This window comes from Clupea harengus, chromosome 7 (assembly GCF_900700415.2).
Source record: "Clupea harengus chromosome 7, Ch_v2.0.2, whole genome shotgun sequence".
Taxonomy (NCBI): domain Eukaryota; kingdom Metazoa; phylum Chordata; class Actinopteri; order Clupeiformes; family Clupeidae; genus Clupea; species Clupea harengus.
The window spans coordinates 14,336,660-14,349,143 of NC_045158.1; the positions used below are offsets into that span (position 1 = coordinate 14,336,660).

At 46.4% G+C, this 12,484-nt stretch overlaps 1 protein-coding gene across 1 annotated transcript in view; it reads left to right on the forward strand.

Annotated features, from left to right (window-relative positions):
* The window catches only part of smarca2 (SWI/SNF related, matrix associated, actin dependent regulator of chromatin, subfamily a, member 2), a 35,801-nt gene extending 23,528 nt beyond the window's left edge, over positions 1-12,273 (forward strand). The window contains exons 30-35 of the mRNA XM_031570616.2: positions 4,256-4,473; positions 7,483-7,588; positions 7,808-7,909; positions 9,404-9,530; positions 9,786-9,922; positions 11,113-12,273. Of these exons, the coding sequence (XP_031426476.1) occupies positions 4,256-4,473; positions 7,483-7,588; positions 7,808-7,909; positions 9,404-9,530; positions 9,786-9,922; positions 11,113-11,148 (726 nt within the window). The 3' untranslated portion in view covers positions 11,149-12,273. The remainder of the gene's footprint in view (positions 1-4,255; positions 4,474-7,482; positions 7,589-7,807; positions 7,910-9,403; positions 9,531-9,785; positions 9,923-11,112) is intronic.
* The last annotated feature ends 211 nt before the right edge of the window (positions 12,274-12,484 follow it).

Sequence of the window (12,484 nt, forward strand, 5' to 3'; positions counted from 1 at the left end):
GTGTGTGTTTTTTTCTCATTATTTCTGCTTCTTTCTTTTTTTCTCATTCTCTCACTTTCTGACCTTCACACTCATATCTATTTTTGATCTCCCTCAGCTGTACCTTTCACTCACTTGTCCATATCTTCCCAGTGGACCTTTCCCACTTTCTTTTGTTCTTTTTTTATACTTTTTCTATATAACTCCTCTGTCACATAGTCAGTATCTCAACATTTACAGTATACCTCTCTCTCTCTCTCTCTCTCTCATCCTTATCCTTCTTTCCATCACCTCTCTTCACCTTCGACTCCCTGCCAAGCTCTTTCTCTCCTGCTCTGTTAGGGTCTTTCTCATTCTTCCTGAGGAAGACTACGTTTAATGTCACCACATCTAGAGGAGCGATCCGAGCGAGCCAAAACAAAGGGCAGCACGGTGGCTCAGTGGTTAGCACTGTCGCCTCACAGCAAGAAGGCCCTGGGTTCGCATCCCGGTCCTTCCAGGTCGTTTCTGTGTGGAGTTTGCATGTTCTCCCCGTGCCTGCGTGGGTTTACTCCGGGTACTCCGGTTTCCCCCACCATCATAAAGACATGCATTGCATTGTGTGAATATGAATGAATGTTGGTGGTGGTCGGAGGGGCCGTTGGCGCTGATTGGCAGCCACGCTTCTGTCAGTCTGCCCCAGGGCAGCTGTGGCTACTGAGGTAGCTTACCACCACCGGTATGACTGTGTGTGTATGACTACTGGACTCTGGACTCTGTAAAGCGACTTCGGGTATATAGAGAAGCGCTATATAAAATTGAATTGATTGATTGATATGTGAGAGGCCTTTGTGTCCAATGTGCCTGGCAATGGGGCTCAGTCTCCAGATGACTCTGATGCACACTGCAGTATACACTGCCTGTGGCACTGAATGAACCATGAGAAATGTATCTGCCGGTGTGGATGTGTATGTATGTGCGTGTACTGAATGTGTGTAGGTTACACTGACACCGTCTCACACACACACACACACACACACACTTTTACAAACAAATCAGTGGTATATATAGGCAGTCATACGAGGTGCTATTCAGCAGTATGCACACGCAAGCACATCACATCAAATGTATTGCTGAACGAACACCGGTGTCAGCCACCGCCTTCTCCTCCTCCTCCCCCCTCCTTCTCTTCCCCGTCCTCCTCCCCGCTCCTTTCTGTATTTATTTCTTTTCTGGTAGCGGGCAGCCAGAACACAACAAAGCTTTCTGCTGACGGAAAAACTCTGTCGACTTCACCCCCCTGCAGCGCTCTCTCTCTTTCAATACACTGCCGAATCCAATCAATGCAGCGAAATGAAAACTCCTTTAGCAGCAGTCTCACACACTCACTCACACACACAGGCTCACACACTCACTCACACACACGCACAGGCTCACCTGTAATCCGTCTGCACACACGGCGGCACCTGTGAGAGGAGGGCCAATCTGCTCTCTACCCAGTATGCATATCGCACTCCGCAGTATTGAAACTGATATTAATATCTGGCGAGTGGGAATTCAATTGAATACAGGTGCTAATGAATTTTCAGAAGCGCCACCCACGTGGCTTGGGTGTTTTGGGATGGGTGGAGGGGGAGGCGGTTCTGTTGCAGCCTGGAGCACTGCTGGACTGGTTGTGCTTTGGTGGAGACCACAATATAAACAGAAAGAAGTAATGAGGTTTGTTCAGTGCTGGTCGTGACTTGTGACCACATGTGTGAGATGGAATTACAGGTGTGGGGAGCCAGTGTGGGTGTAAACTCTGCCCAGGGTGGTTTGTCACACCATCTTGTTTGCACCCCTCAAAATATTGCAGGAAGAGAAGCAGTAGAAGAGAGAGAGAGAGAGAGAGAGAGAGAGAGAGAGAGATAGAGAGAGAGAGAGAGAAGAAGAAGATAGGTGTGGTAAACAGTAGTCCTCTCGGGGGGGTCTGCTCAGGAGGGTGCGTTAATCATTACTGAGTTCTAGTTTTTTAGGTGTTAATAGGATATTTCTCAGGACCATAGCGGTGAATGCTAACGCCCCCTCAGTAGCCATATGCCCCTCTCATTTAGTCTTGAGGTGCTATCTGCAGTCAGGGTCCTTTTACCATAAGGGCTCATTTGGGAGAATTGTCTCTAATGGTGGGATTGGCTTTTTTCATGGTGCTTTTTGGTTTCACCCACTAATTACATAGCCTCATTCCTCAGCCTTTTTATCAACAGTGACTCTGACAATTAGTCAGTGACTTAAATTAGAGCATAATAGTGGTCAGGGCTGGGGGGTGGGGACAAGAAATGAACAAAACAAACTGAAAGGCCTCGTTAAGCAACTAACCCCAGGTTGTAGATCAGATGTGCAGTGATCATTATCATTGAAAAGGTCGTTAAGAGAGGCAGGAAATGCTCACAACTGTACAACTTGATGGAACGTGCCATCATGCGTCTGCGCGGTGCATCAGGGGGGTTCTTACATCTAACTCAACCTTATAGAGACACAGGCTGCAATTTACTAGGGCTTTCATTCTTCCTGGCTTAAGAACAGGCAATTTGTTTTGTTACCAATTGGGCTGAAAGGACATTTGCTGTGTGTGAAGGAACCTTTGTGTGTGTCTTTGTGCGTGTGTGTCTATATGTGTGTGTGTGTGTGTGTGCGTATGGGGGAGTAATGGGGTAGAAAGACCCAAGATGGGAGAGGCTGCCGCTCTTTGGAGACTGCATCTTCCATTGAGGCCTCTCATAATAATAATAGCAGGGTCATTTTTTCAGTTATCGCATCCCGCTGTGCTCAAAACAGCCTGCCACACAGACAGACAAAATTGATCAATAGCGAGGAGAACAGAACAGTGCAGATAAAAGCGTGGTAATAGTGCGGCAATAATTTTGTTCGTTTTCTCTCTCACAAATTAAATAATGAAATGGATTCAGCTTGGCACTGTCCGTCTAAAGACACAGCTCACACAAGCTCTCCAGCATAGGCTCTGCAGATAAGTGCACGTCAAGCTCAGTTTGATAGGTGCCATAGGTTTGAAAAGTGTCCTGCTGAAATTTAGAGCAAGCCAATCCCCTGCTCTCGTTTTCTCACGCCCAGCCCCAGCTGATTGCTCTCCATCTGGGCTGATTACAGCGTCCGATGTGCTGTGAGGCCTCGTGCTCATGCCGGGGCTTTTCGGAGTCTTCGGAGAGCGCAACTCCCCGACTGTTTTTCCGCTCTCGTCACCAGAAAAACAAAAGGGAGGAGGGGAGCGGCACAGGAGACGGCAGGCAGATGGGATCCATTAGCGATCAGTTGGGTGTAATTAGCCGCGGCGCAATCACGCTAACTCATAAATATGCCGCCACGTCTCCTCCGGATCCACGCGGAGATGTGTATGTAATATTCCGTTTTCGTGGCGCACTACACCTCCAGATGCGTGGGTGACTGTGTGTGTGTGTGTGTGTGTGTGTGTGTGTGTGTGTGTGTGTGTGTGTGTGTGTGTGTGTGTGTGTGTGTGTGTGTTTGTGGATGTGCGTGTCTGTGGTTGTGGGTGCGTGCATGTGTGGTGTGAGTGCATGCGTTCGTGTGTGGGTGTGGGTGTTGGTGTGGTGTGTATGGGCGTGTGCGCATGCATGATATGACCACAAAGCAAGGCGTACTCCTGCGAGCGATTTCCCTGTGGAAATCCTGCCGGTGGTATGTGAGGCTGTGACTGCTGTCGGAGCTCTCCACGGTCTGAACTCAATCACAGGCACTGAACTGGACAGAGGGCTAGAGAACTCTTTAGTGCCATCTCACACTGAACATAGAAGACCCTGCTGTGCAATAGGCACTACCTTTCATTACTTTTTAATGAAGCTGTTTCTCAGAACACCTATTTGAATGCTACGCACCTTTGTGCTATCAAGAATGTGAGGGCAACATTATGAGTGTAGAGTTTGTAAATTGGCCCCCTGAACACATGTACACCACTATAAAAGCCAGCACTTTGCTGCTCTTGAGGTAAAAAAAAAAGAAAAGAAAACTTCACATCCCTCTTCAGGTGTTTTTGTTTACCATCAGGATGGTATCAGGATGAATGGACTTTTGAGTCGAGAGTAGTGAGTGTGTGTATGTGTGTGGGTGTCTATGTCTGTGTGTGCGTGTACTAATAGGATGAAAGCACTAGAGATGAAAGAATGCCAGAGCACAATCGATTACCAGCCTACCAGCCTTTTGTATTTTGTATAGAAAAGCCAGCGCTTTACTGCTGTTGAGTGAAAAGAGTTTGAGTTGGTCTTTTCATCCCTGTCCCCCCCTGCAGGCGATCGAGGACGGGAACCTGGAGGAGATGGAGGAGGAGATCCGCCTGAAGAAGCGCAAGCGGAGGCGGCACAGCGACAAGGACGGCCGGCGCGAGGGCAGCGAGAAGGCCAAGAAGAAACGGGGCCGACCGCCGTCGGAGAAACTCTCGCCCAACCCCCCGAAACTCACCAAGCAGATGACCGCCATCGTGGACACGGTCATCAACTACAGGGACAGGTGAGTCCACATAAAGGAAAAAGATTTCTTAGGAAGGAAGCCTTATCCATAATAAATAATATTTGAGTTGTAGAAATGTGCCACTGCAGTAAGGTAATATGGTGTATACACTGTATCCACATTAATGTAATGCCCTTGTGTTTTTGCCTGGGAGTATGCAATGTTATTCCCTGTGACAGTTTAATCTGTGCTGCTGCTGTAATACAAAGGCATAACATAGTGTAGCCCGTCGCCATTATTATGCTGTGTGTGTCCAGACCATCAACTTCACTGAGATTTACCTGTCAGTCACCGTAAATTTCATAATTGTTGACAGAGTGGATTGATTTATGGCCATCTGTGTCATTGAGAGAGATGTGACCTGCTTGAAGACCAGTGGGGCAGTAAATCTCTTCACAGTAAACAGATAAGCGAACCAGAGGAGAACATATGGCGGCCATAAAAAAGAAAACAGTCCCATGCCATTTTTCTTTCCCCCTTCGCCATAGAACGTTGAATAACAGGAATCGTGAGACTGAACGTCCCCTTCTTCCAGTCACCCTTCCATCAGTAGGCTGATGTTTTTTTTTTTTAAATGACATAACATCCACTGGCTCTTGGTCCTGTTCCTGCCTGCCCAGTGGCCTCTACCCAGAAGGCCGCGGTACCTGCTCTCCTCTCCAGGAGCCACACAGTTTTTGGAGCTCCTCTCTTTCGTGGTGCTCTCTGCCCGGGACAATGACGTAGATTTTCCGCTCAGCGAACCCGACCCCGAGATTTCACCACGGAGTCCTCCCTGTTCCTTTCTTTTCTTCATCCTCTCTCTCTCTCGCTCTCTCTCTCTATTTCGCACTCCTCTGTTTTTCCCTCTCTCTCTCCCTCCTTCCCCTTCGCCCCAGTCATATGGAGGCGGCACGCAGTGGTTCTGGAGTGAGTTAGGTGCGCCTCAGGAGCGGAGCGGAGCCGGCCTGGGGCCGAGGCCCACGCTTGGCACCCGCCGCGGTTCTCTGTGAGTCATGGTGGAGGTCACTTGTCTCAGAGAAAGCCAGAAAAGCTCATAGGGGCTCCCTATTCAATTTTGTTTATTTTTATTTATTTATTTGAGTTTATTTGTTTGTTCTGATTGCATATGTGATACACTAGTTGACAGGGTCACCTAAGGTTTCCTTAGTGCCCATAACACATAATACACCCCCCCCATTGCGCTCCATTGTGGTAGCTGCTGTGTGCACAGGAGGAGCTCTTTCTTCTCCGCCTCAGCCTGTTGCCCCATCAGGGGGGCTGTTATGTGACCTTAAGTGTAAGTTGTGGTGCTGTTGCCATGGGAAACAGTTCGATTAGGAGCATACAAGATGATCTCGGAGCCTTGGTGCTGGTGGAACCGCGTGGATGTAGCCGCAGGGGGTGGGAAGGGGTCTTTATTGTTGCTACTGTCTCTCAAAAGGAGCACTACTAAGAAGGCACCTTTTAGAGGTCTGTGTTGTTTTTTTATTGCAATTATTCCTTATCTGTGTACACTTGCATCAAAGAGAAATGTTAGTTATTATTTTACATTGTTTAAATTACGTTTATTTTTCTCTGTTATGTCTTTTTTTTTTTAAACACAAGATTTACCTAGCGTTAACAACTCTCCAGAATAAATGTCCACGCCTATTCATTATTATTAGTCTTGTCTCAGCAACAGGCCGAAGAAGCTAAACAACCGGACAATTAACTGTCTGTTTCATTTTGCCTGGGTGTGTTGATAACGCACGTACAAGAAACTCAGTGACATTGTAAGTGTCCCCATATAACACTAAAATGTGTATTTGTTATTACCGAGCCGTTTCTTCTGTCGCATCCTGAAACAATTTACTGAAAGGCTGTTTATGAAATCAGACTAATCAGTATCATGCCGTCATGGATCATGATATGGCTGCAGCAGAGTTGGCAAAGCCGGTCTGGTCTGACGTAAAGAGGAGGTGCTGCTTGAATTCAGTCCAAAGCATATTCATGCTTTTATTTGTGCTTCATTGGCCTATTCCCCTCTGTTACACACGCTACACTGGCTCTAAGAAACGATGTGTGTGTGTGTGTGTGTGTGTGTGTGTGTGTGTGTGTATATATATATATATATATATATAACCACATATATATATGCATGTGGGTGTGTATGTATGATATATATACATAGTATATATTAGCCAGTAGCTGTAGCCTTCGCATATGTATCTCCCCCAGGGTTATCTATACCTTTAATACCTTTATTATTTACTGAGTCGTCAGGGGCGACATAACCCATTTCTAATCACTTGGGTCTCTCTGACACCTGGCTGTCGAGATAGGGATGATGCAAACCAGCCCGAATGATGGGCCACGGAACTGCAGGGTTATGTCCTCTTAGGACCAGCCACCAGCAGGCCTCGCATCAGCTGAGACAGCCGTGGAATCTCTGAAATAGGGGGAGTATGACTAGCGAGCACAGCCAGCCAAATCTGTCCTGTTTCTTGGGGACACTTCGAGCAGTGGGCAGACCCCCCCCCCCCCCCCCCCCCCCACACACACACACACCACTACCCTGCTGTGATGTTCTGATGTCTGTAGAGTGAGGTGATTGGGGTGTCGATCGGATCACTTCTGTCAAGGAGCAGCCCTGGTGCTTTTGTTGTACTGCCAGTAGGACCACCTCTCCGGATCTCGCGCTCTGCATAATTCAGTAGCTGTAAACCATGCTGTGTCACTCTTGGTTTCAGGCCGTCAGGAATCATCCGGTTCTCAATAAAACGCAGTGTCAGTCCGCTTACCCTCCCCTGCCAGTCAAACCAAAATACCCCGCGGTCTTCTCCTGGCTGCTCAACAGTTTGTCTCTGCACTCAGATTCTCCCCAGAGGCGAATCAGATTAAGAAACCACTGTTTGTCTCACACACTTTATTTATTCTTTTTTTGTTCTGTTGGGGCCTCTGTCAGGAGCCCATCTCCAGCTTCCAACACCTCACCATCCTCTTTCTCTCTCTTTCTCTCTCTCTCTCTCTCTTCTTCTTCCCTATCAGCTCTAGCAGGCAGCTCAGCGAGGTCTTTGTGCAGCTGCCCTCGCGTAAGGAGCTCCCAGAGTATTACGAGCTGATAAGGAAACCTGTGGACTTCAAAAAGATCAAGGTAGGCGCGCCGAGTGCGCTTTAACTCAGCATTCAGCATCCCCGAGTGGGGCAGAAACTTCAAATTGCCGTGTGTTTTCTTGGTCTGCGTGAAATGGCAGGAGGTTCGGAGCTTAGGGTTTCCTTTCATTTTCTTTGAGAGGACTTTTATTTGATGTTGTAGCTGTGGAAAGCGCTGTGCCTTGTTCATGCTAAAGGAACGATGCCGCGTGCTTTGCAGGAGCGCGTGCGCAGTCACAAGTACAGGAGCGTGAGCGACCTGGAGAAGGACGTCATGCTTCTCTGTCACAACGCCCAGACTTTCAACCTGGAGGGCTCACAGGTGAGACTGTGTCTGTGTGTGTGTCTGTGTGTGTATGGTGTTGGAGGTAAACAACACCCCATAAGATTCATTGTATCACAGCATCTCCTGGTTTAACATTTATGTATGTACAATTAAGTATGTGTTCCAGCTATTGAGTAGATATCCATTGGTTCAATGGGCAGAAATGATTGTGGTTTTATGTTAGCCATGTCCTTTTTTCAAACAGCTGTGGAACGTGCACTTAATAGTTCAAGACATGTTAAACACACATCAGCTGTCAACTCGCTGAATTAAGCTAGAACATTAACAGGGATAGTTTATGTCTGAATGTGGCCCTTGGTCTTTTGGATTGATTTCAATCCTACAGGCTCTTCCTCTCCACAGAAAACGCTGGCTCAGTGGTTAGCACTGTCGCCTCACAGCAAGAAGGCCCTGGGTTCGAATCCTGGTCGTTTCAGGTCGTTCCAGGTCCTTTCTGTGTGGAGTTTGCATGTTCTCCCCGTGCCTGCGTGGGTTTACTCCGGGTACTCCGGTTTCCCCCACATAAAGACATGCATCATAAAGACATGCATTGCATCGTATGAATATGAATGAATGTTGGTGGTGGTCAGAGGGGCCGTAGGCGCTGATTGGCAGCCACGCTTCTATCAGTCTTCCCCAGGGCAGCTGTGGCTACTGATGTAGCTTACCACCACCGGTATGACTGTGTATGAATGACTACTGGACTCTGGACTCTGTAAAGCGACTTCGGGTATTTAGAGAAGCGCTATATAAGATTGAATTGATTGATTGAGAAAACATCCATAGACACTTTCCCCTTAAGACAGTTCCCATGACACCACAATAACAATCTTGATGAAATAGTTTCCCTCCCTGCTGCAACTGTTTCACATCTCCCTTTAGTTCACACGACCCGAAGAAGATGTCTCCCCTCCTCTTCAACAATTTGTGACCAACTATCCTCCTGGGGAGTCTGTCTAATTACCCTTCTCTTAGACCGTCCATTGATATCATTAGGGATCTGTTTCAAGTGCAGGCCACACATTGGTCTATAGCTCCGGCTGCAAAACAGTGGGGAACATGGCTTCTCTCCTTCCACCCAGCCTCTCTAATCAGCTCTTTGTTGCTGTTTGTATGCTTGCTTTGGCTCTCATGCAAGAATGCCCTGGGGGGTGTCACCAGAGACAGCCACGCAAGCCCAGTCCAAATATACATGGTGCCTAATGAAAGCCATCGGGTTTAGCTGCAGAGCGGCCTTCAGCGCAAGAGAGCAAGGGAGAAAGAGAAAGATGAGAGGAGAGAATTCAATACAAACAAACAGATATTGGAAACAGTCCCAGCACATCCAGTTTTTGAAAGAGACGCGGAGAACTCACACCACGTTGTCGCTTGTCACCTCTCTCCGAAGCAACACCCCCCCCCCCCCCCCCCCCCCCCCCGTGGCCTGCCATTGTCTCACTGACAGATAGGAGCTGTCTAATGGAGGGTCTCTTGGTGGTGGGTTCTGTGCAGATCTACGAGGACTCCATCGTGCTTCAGTCGGTGTTTAAGAGTGCCAGGCAGAAGATTGCGAAGGAGGAGGAGAGCGAAGACGACAGTGATGACGATGACGAGGAGGAGGAGGAGTCCGAGGCTGAGTGTGAGATTTAACTTAGTGTTTGTTCTGTGTTCTGTCACTTCAAATTTGAGCATGCATTACTTATGCAGATTTTGTTGCAGTTTTGATCCACCTGTATTGTCAGTCAGAAGATTACTATACGAGTGTTAATAACCATACTTTCACTGCGCAACCCAAATTATCCTGGTTTTATTTATTTATTTATTTTACTGTTACATTTTTGTAAAAAGAAAAAGCACTGAATTGCCTGTCTCTTTTTGTTTCTTCTGTCCTCAGCCAAGTCAGTGAAAGTGAAGATCAAGCTGAGCAAAAGAGAGGAGCGCAGTCACGACAAAGGCAAGAAGAGGCAGAGCCGTGGCAAGGCCAAGCCTGTGGTCAGCGATGAGGACAGCGAGGACGAGCTGGAGGAGAAGGTAGGTTCCGATGAGGAGGGGGCGACTAGCACCTTCTAGATTTCCCTTTTAGGTCCCTCGCTGTCATAACTCCGGTCATCGTACGCCAACGGAATTAGAACTATTTTTTAGCATTAAACTAGTGCTGTCCAGGTACTGAACCCATAGCTATCATCCATATCACACAGTGCTATTTTAGTGGAGATCTAGGAACACTGTTATGGTCTAACAACATTATTAACGCATAGAAGACTCACCGACTCTGAACTCCGACGACACGTAGTGTCTGCCTTTTGAAGCCAGTAAGTGTAAGACAATCCAACCCTCATTTCCTGACATCACATGTCACGGAGAGTTGTCTCAAAAGTGTGAGTAGAGTGAAGCAATTGATTGAATTTCACACCAGCGGGATGTCTTGATCTGTCATCCGTCTGTGTTATGATGGGTGTCAGATGTCCGTTGTGTCTCTTCCTCTGATCCGTGATGATGATAGCAGGATGAGCTGCAGGAAGACGTAGGAAGCTGGGAGAAAAGGCCCCTCTAGATCCCTGTAGTTCTGCCTTAATATGATATGATGCCACATTGCTATCAAAATGTTCATTTATTTGCATCATACGTTCAAAATGGATGCCAAGAGGCTATATAGTTAAGGACGGACAGACTGAGGGCTTTATTGATGCCCAAGAGGGAATAGTAGAAGTAGTTCCTCCTCTCTGTTGACTCTTTCTTTCCCTTTCTCTTTCTCTGCTCGCTCTGCGTAGAAGAAAACAGTAAGTCATTTGAACTCCAGTAGTTTTCCATTACCCAACATTACATAGCTCTGTGTTGGCTTCTGTGGGCTGCTGATTTTTCTGTCTCTCCTCATTTTTTTCTCTCTTTGTTCTATTGAGTTGCAATGCCTGATACAGCAGGAAGCAGATTTAGTAATTGTATGTTGTCATTTTTACCAATCTCTCCAAAAGAGAAGGACTGGCTTTGCTTTGTCAGTTTAACTTTTCATTTAAAAAAAAAAAAAAAAAAAAAAAAATCTGCTTTGGCACGGTTGTGCACAGTGGGCCTTCTGGCTTGTCATGACGACTTTTTTTCCTTTCTCTTCTTTGTGTGTGTTTGTGTGTGCGTATCTGTGTGTGTGTGTGTGTGTGTGTGTGTGTGTGTTTGTGTGTGTGTGTGTGTGTGTGTGTGTGTGTGTGTGTGGTCATGTTTGCTAACAGGAACAGTCCGAGGGGAGCAGGAGTGAGGATGAGTGAGGATGGAGACAGCTGATGCCCGACCCTTACTCCCATCTGCTTCAGTCACTGCATCATCTGTTCTTTTTTTCCTTCTTCTATTCTCTTTCCTCTCACCTGGAGTGTTCATTTGTTTCCCACTGCCTAGCTCTAGTTTTCCACCCTCTCCTGCTTAAGTCGTGGGCTCGAAAAGCACGTGAGCTCAGTATTCATACCTCGCGTCAACATCACCTAAGGTGTACCGCGTGCGACGGGAGAAGAGGAGAGGAGAGTGCCATCCACAGTGGCACCGACTGGTGTTAGTCTTGTGTTCTTGAGGTGCTGTCGGATTCATTTATAATTCATGCAGAACACCTGTACATAGTTCAGCTTTATGAAGTATTTACATAAATTACAACAACAAAAAGAATGCTTCAACAAAAATAAAGGTTTTATGTGTGGTTTGATATACGAATGAAGAAAAAATGCTAAATGCTTCATTTCTATATATAAATATATATATATATATATATATATATATAAAAAAAAAGATTTTTTTTTAATGAATGTATCCTAGCAATATGTTACGGAGGCTTTAGCAAACAAAACTGTGTGGAAAGACTTGCCGTTTCACACAGACCCCTCTCAGGCCCCTGTCAGAGATGCTTAATCATAAAAGCGTACACCTGCATTCAGTTTTAATTTGACAACTTATCAACTTATCAACACGGCCCATAACAGAATAACCCAATGCCTCACAGCTATGGATATTTTTATACTGCTGTTTTAAAGAAAAAGAAGCTGGTTATTTTGAATGGCTGGTTATTTTAAATAGGTATCCATTATTTGCCTTCAAATTATATAATTAGCAGTACTCTTCAAGCTACGATGGAAGCTCACTTGATAGTCTTCTGTTCTGTTCGACAGATCATACTTAGCCGTGTAAGTGAGCACTTACTCTTCTGCTTCAGTGTTTTGCTTGATCTTATGCAGTATTGTTGCCAACCATATGTCCGCTCTTTTTTGACGCGTGTATTTTGGATGTGAGGCCTGTGCTTATCATCCCGCTGTACGTGAAAACGGATCTTTTCTTTGCTTTCTTTGCACAACGTTGTCTTTGTGGTTGTATCCCAAGAACCCAAAGCAAATAAATCTGTCTGAAATTGACGAGGTGGATGTGTCCCGTGTGCTTATTTTCTCACCTTGCCATCACATGAGTGCACCTACCAGTATCAAAGCACTCTGCATGAACTTAGAACTTCCTACCTCCAATCCCCTCAGAGTGTATGCCATCTTAGTCTTGACTGTCTGACAAAAGAAACTTTTCAACCTGCACAAGCTTTGAGTTGAGTTCACAGAAGAAGCCAACAATCCTCTT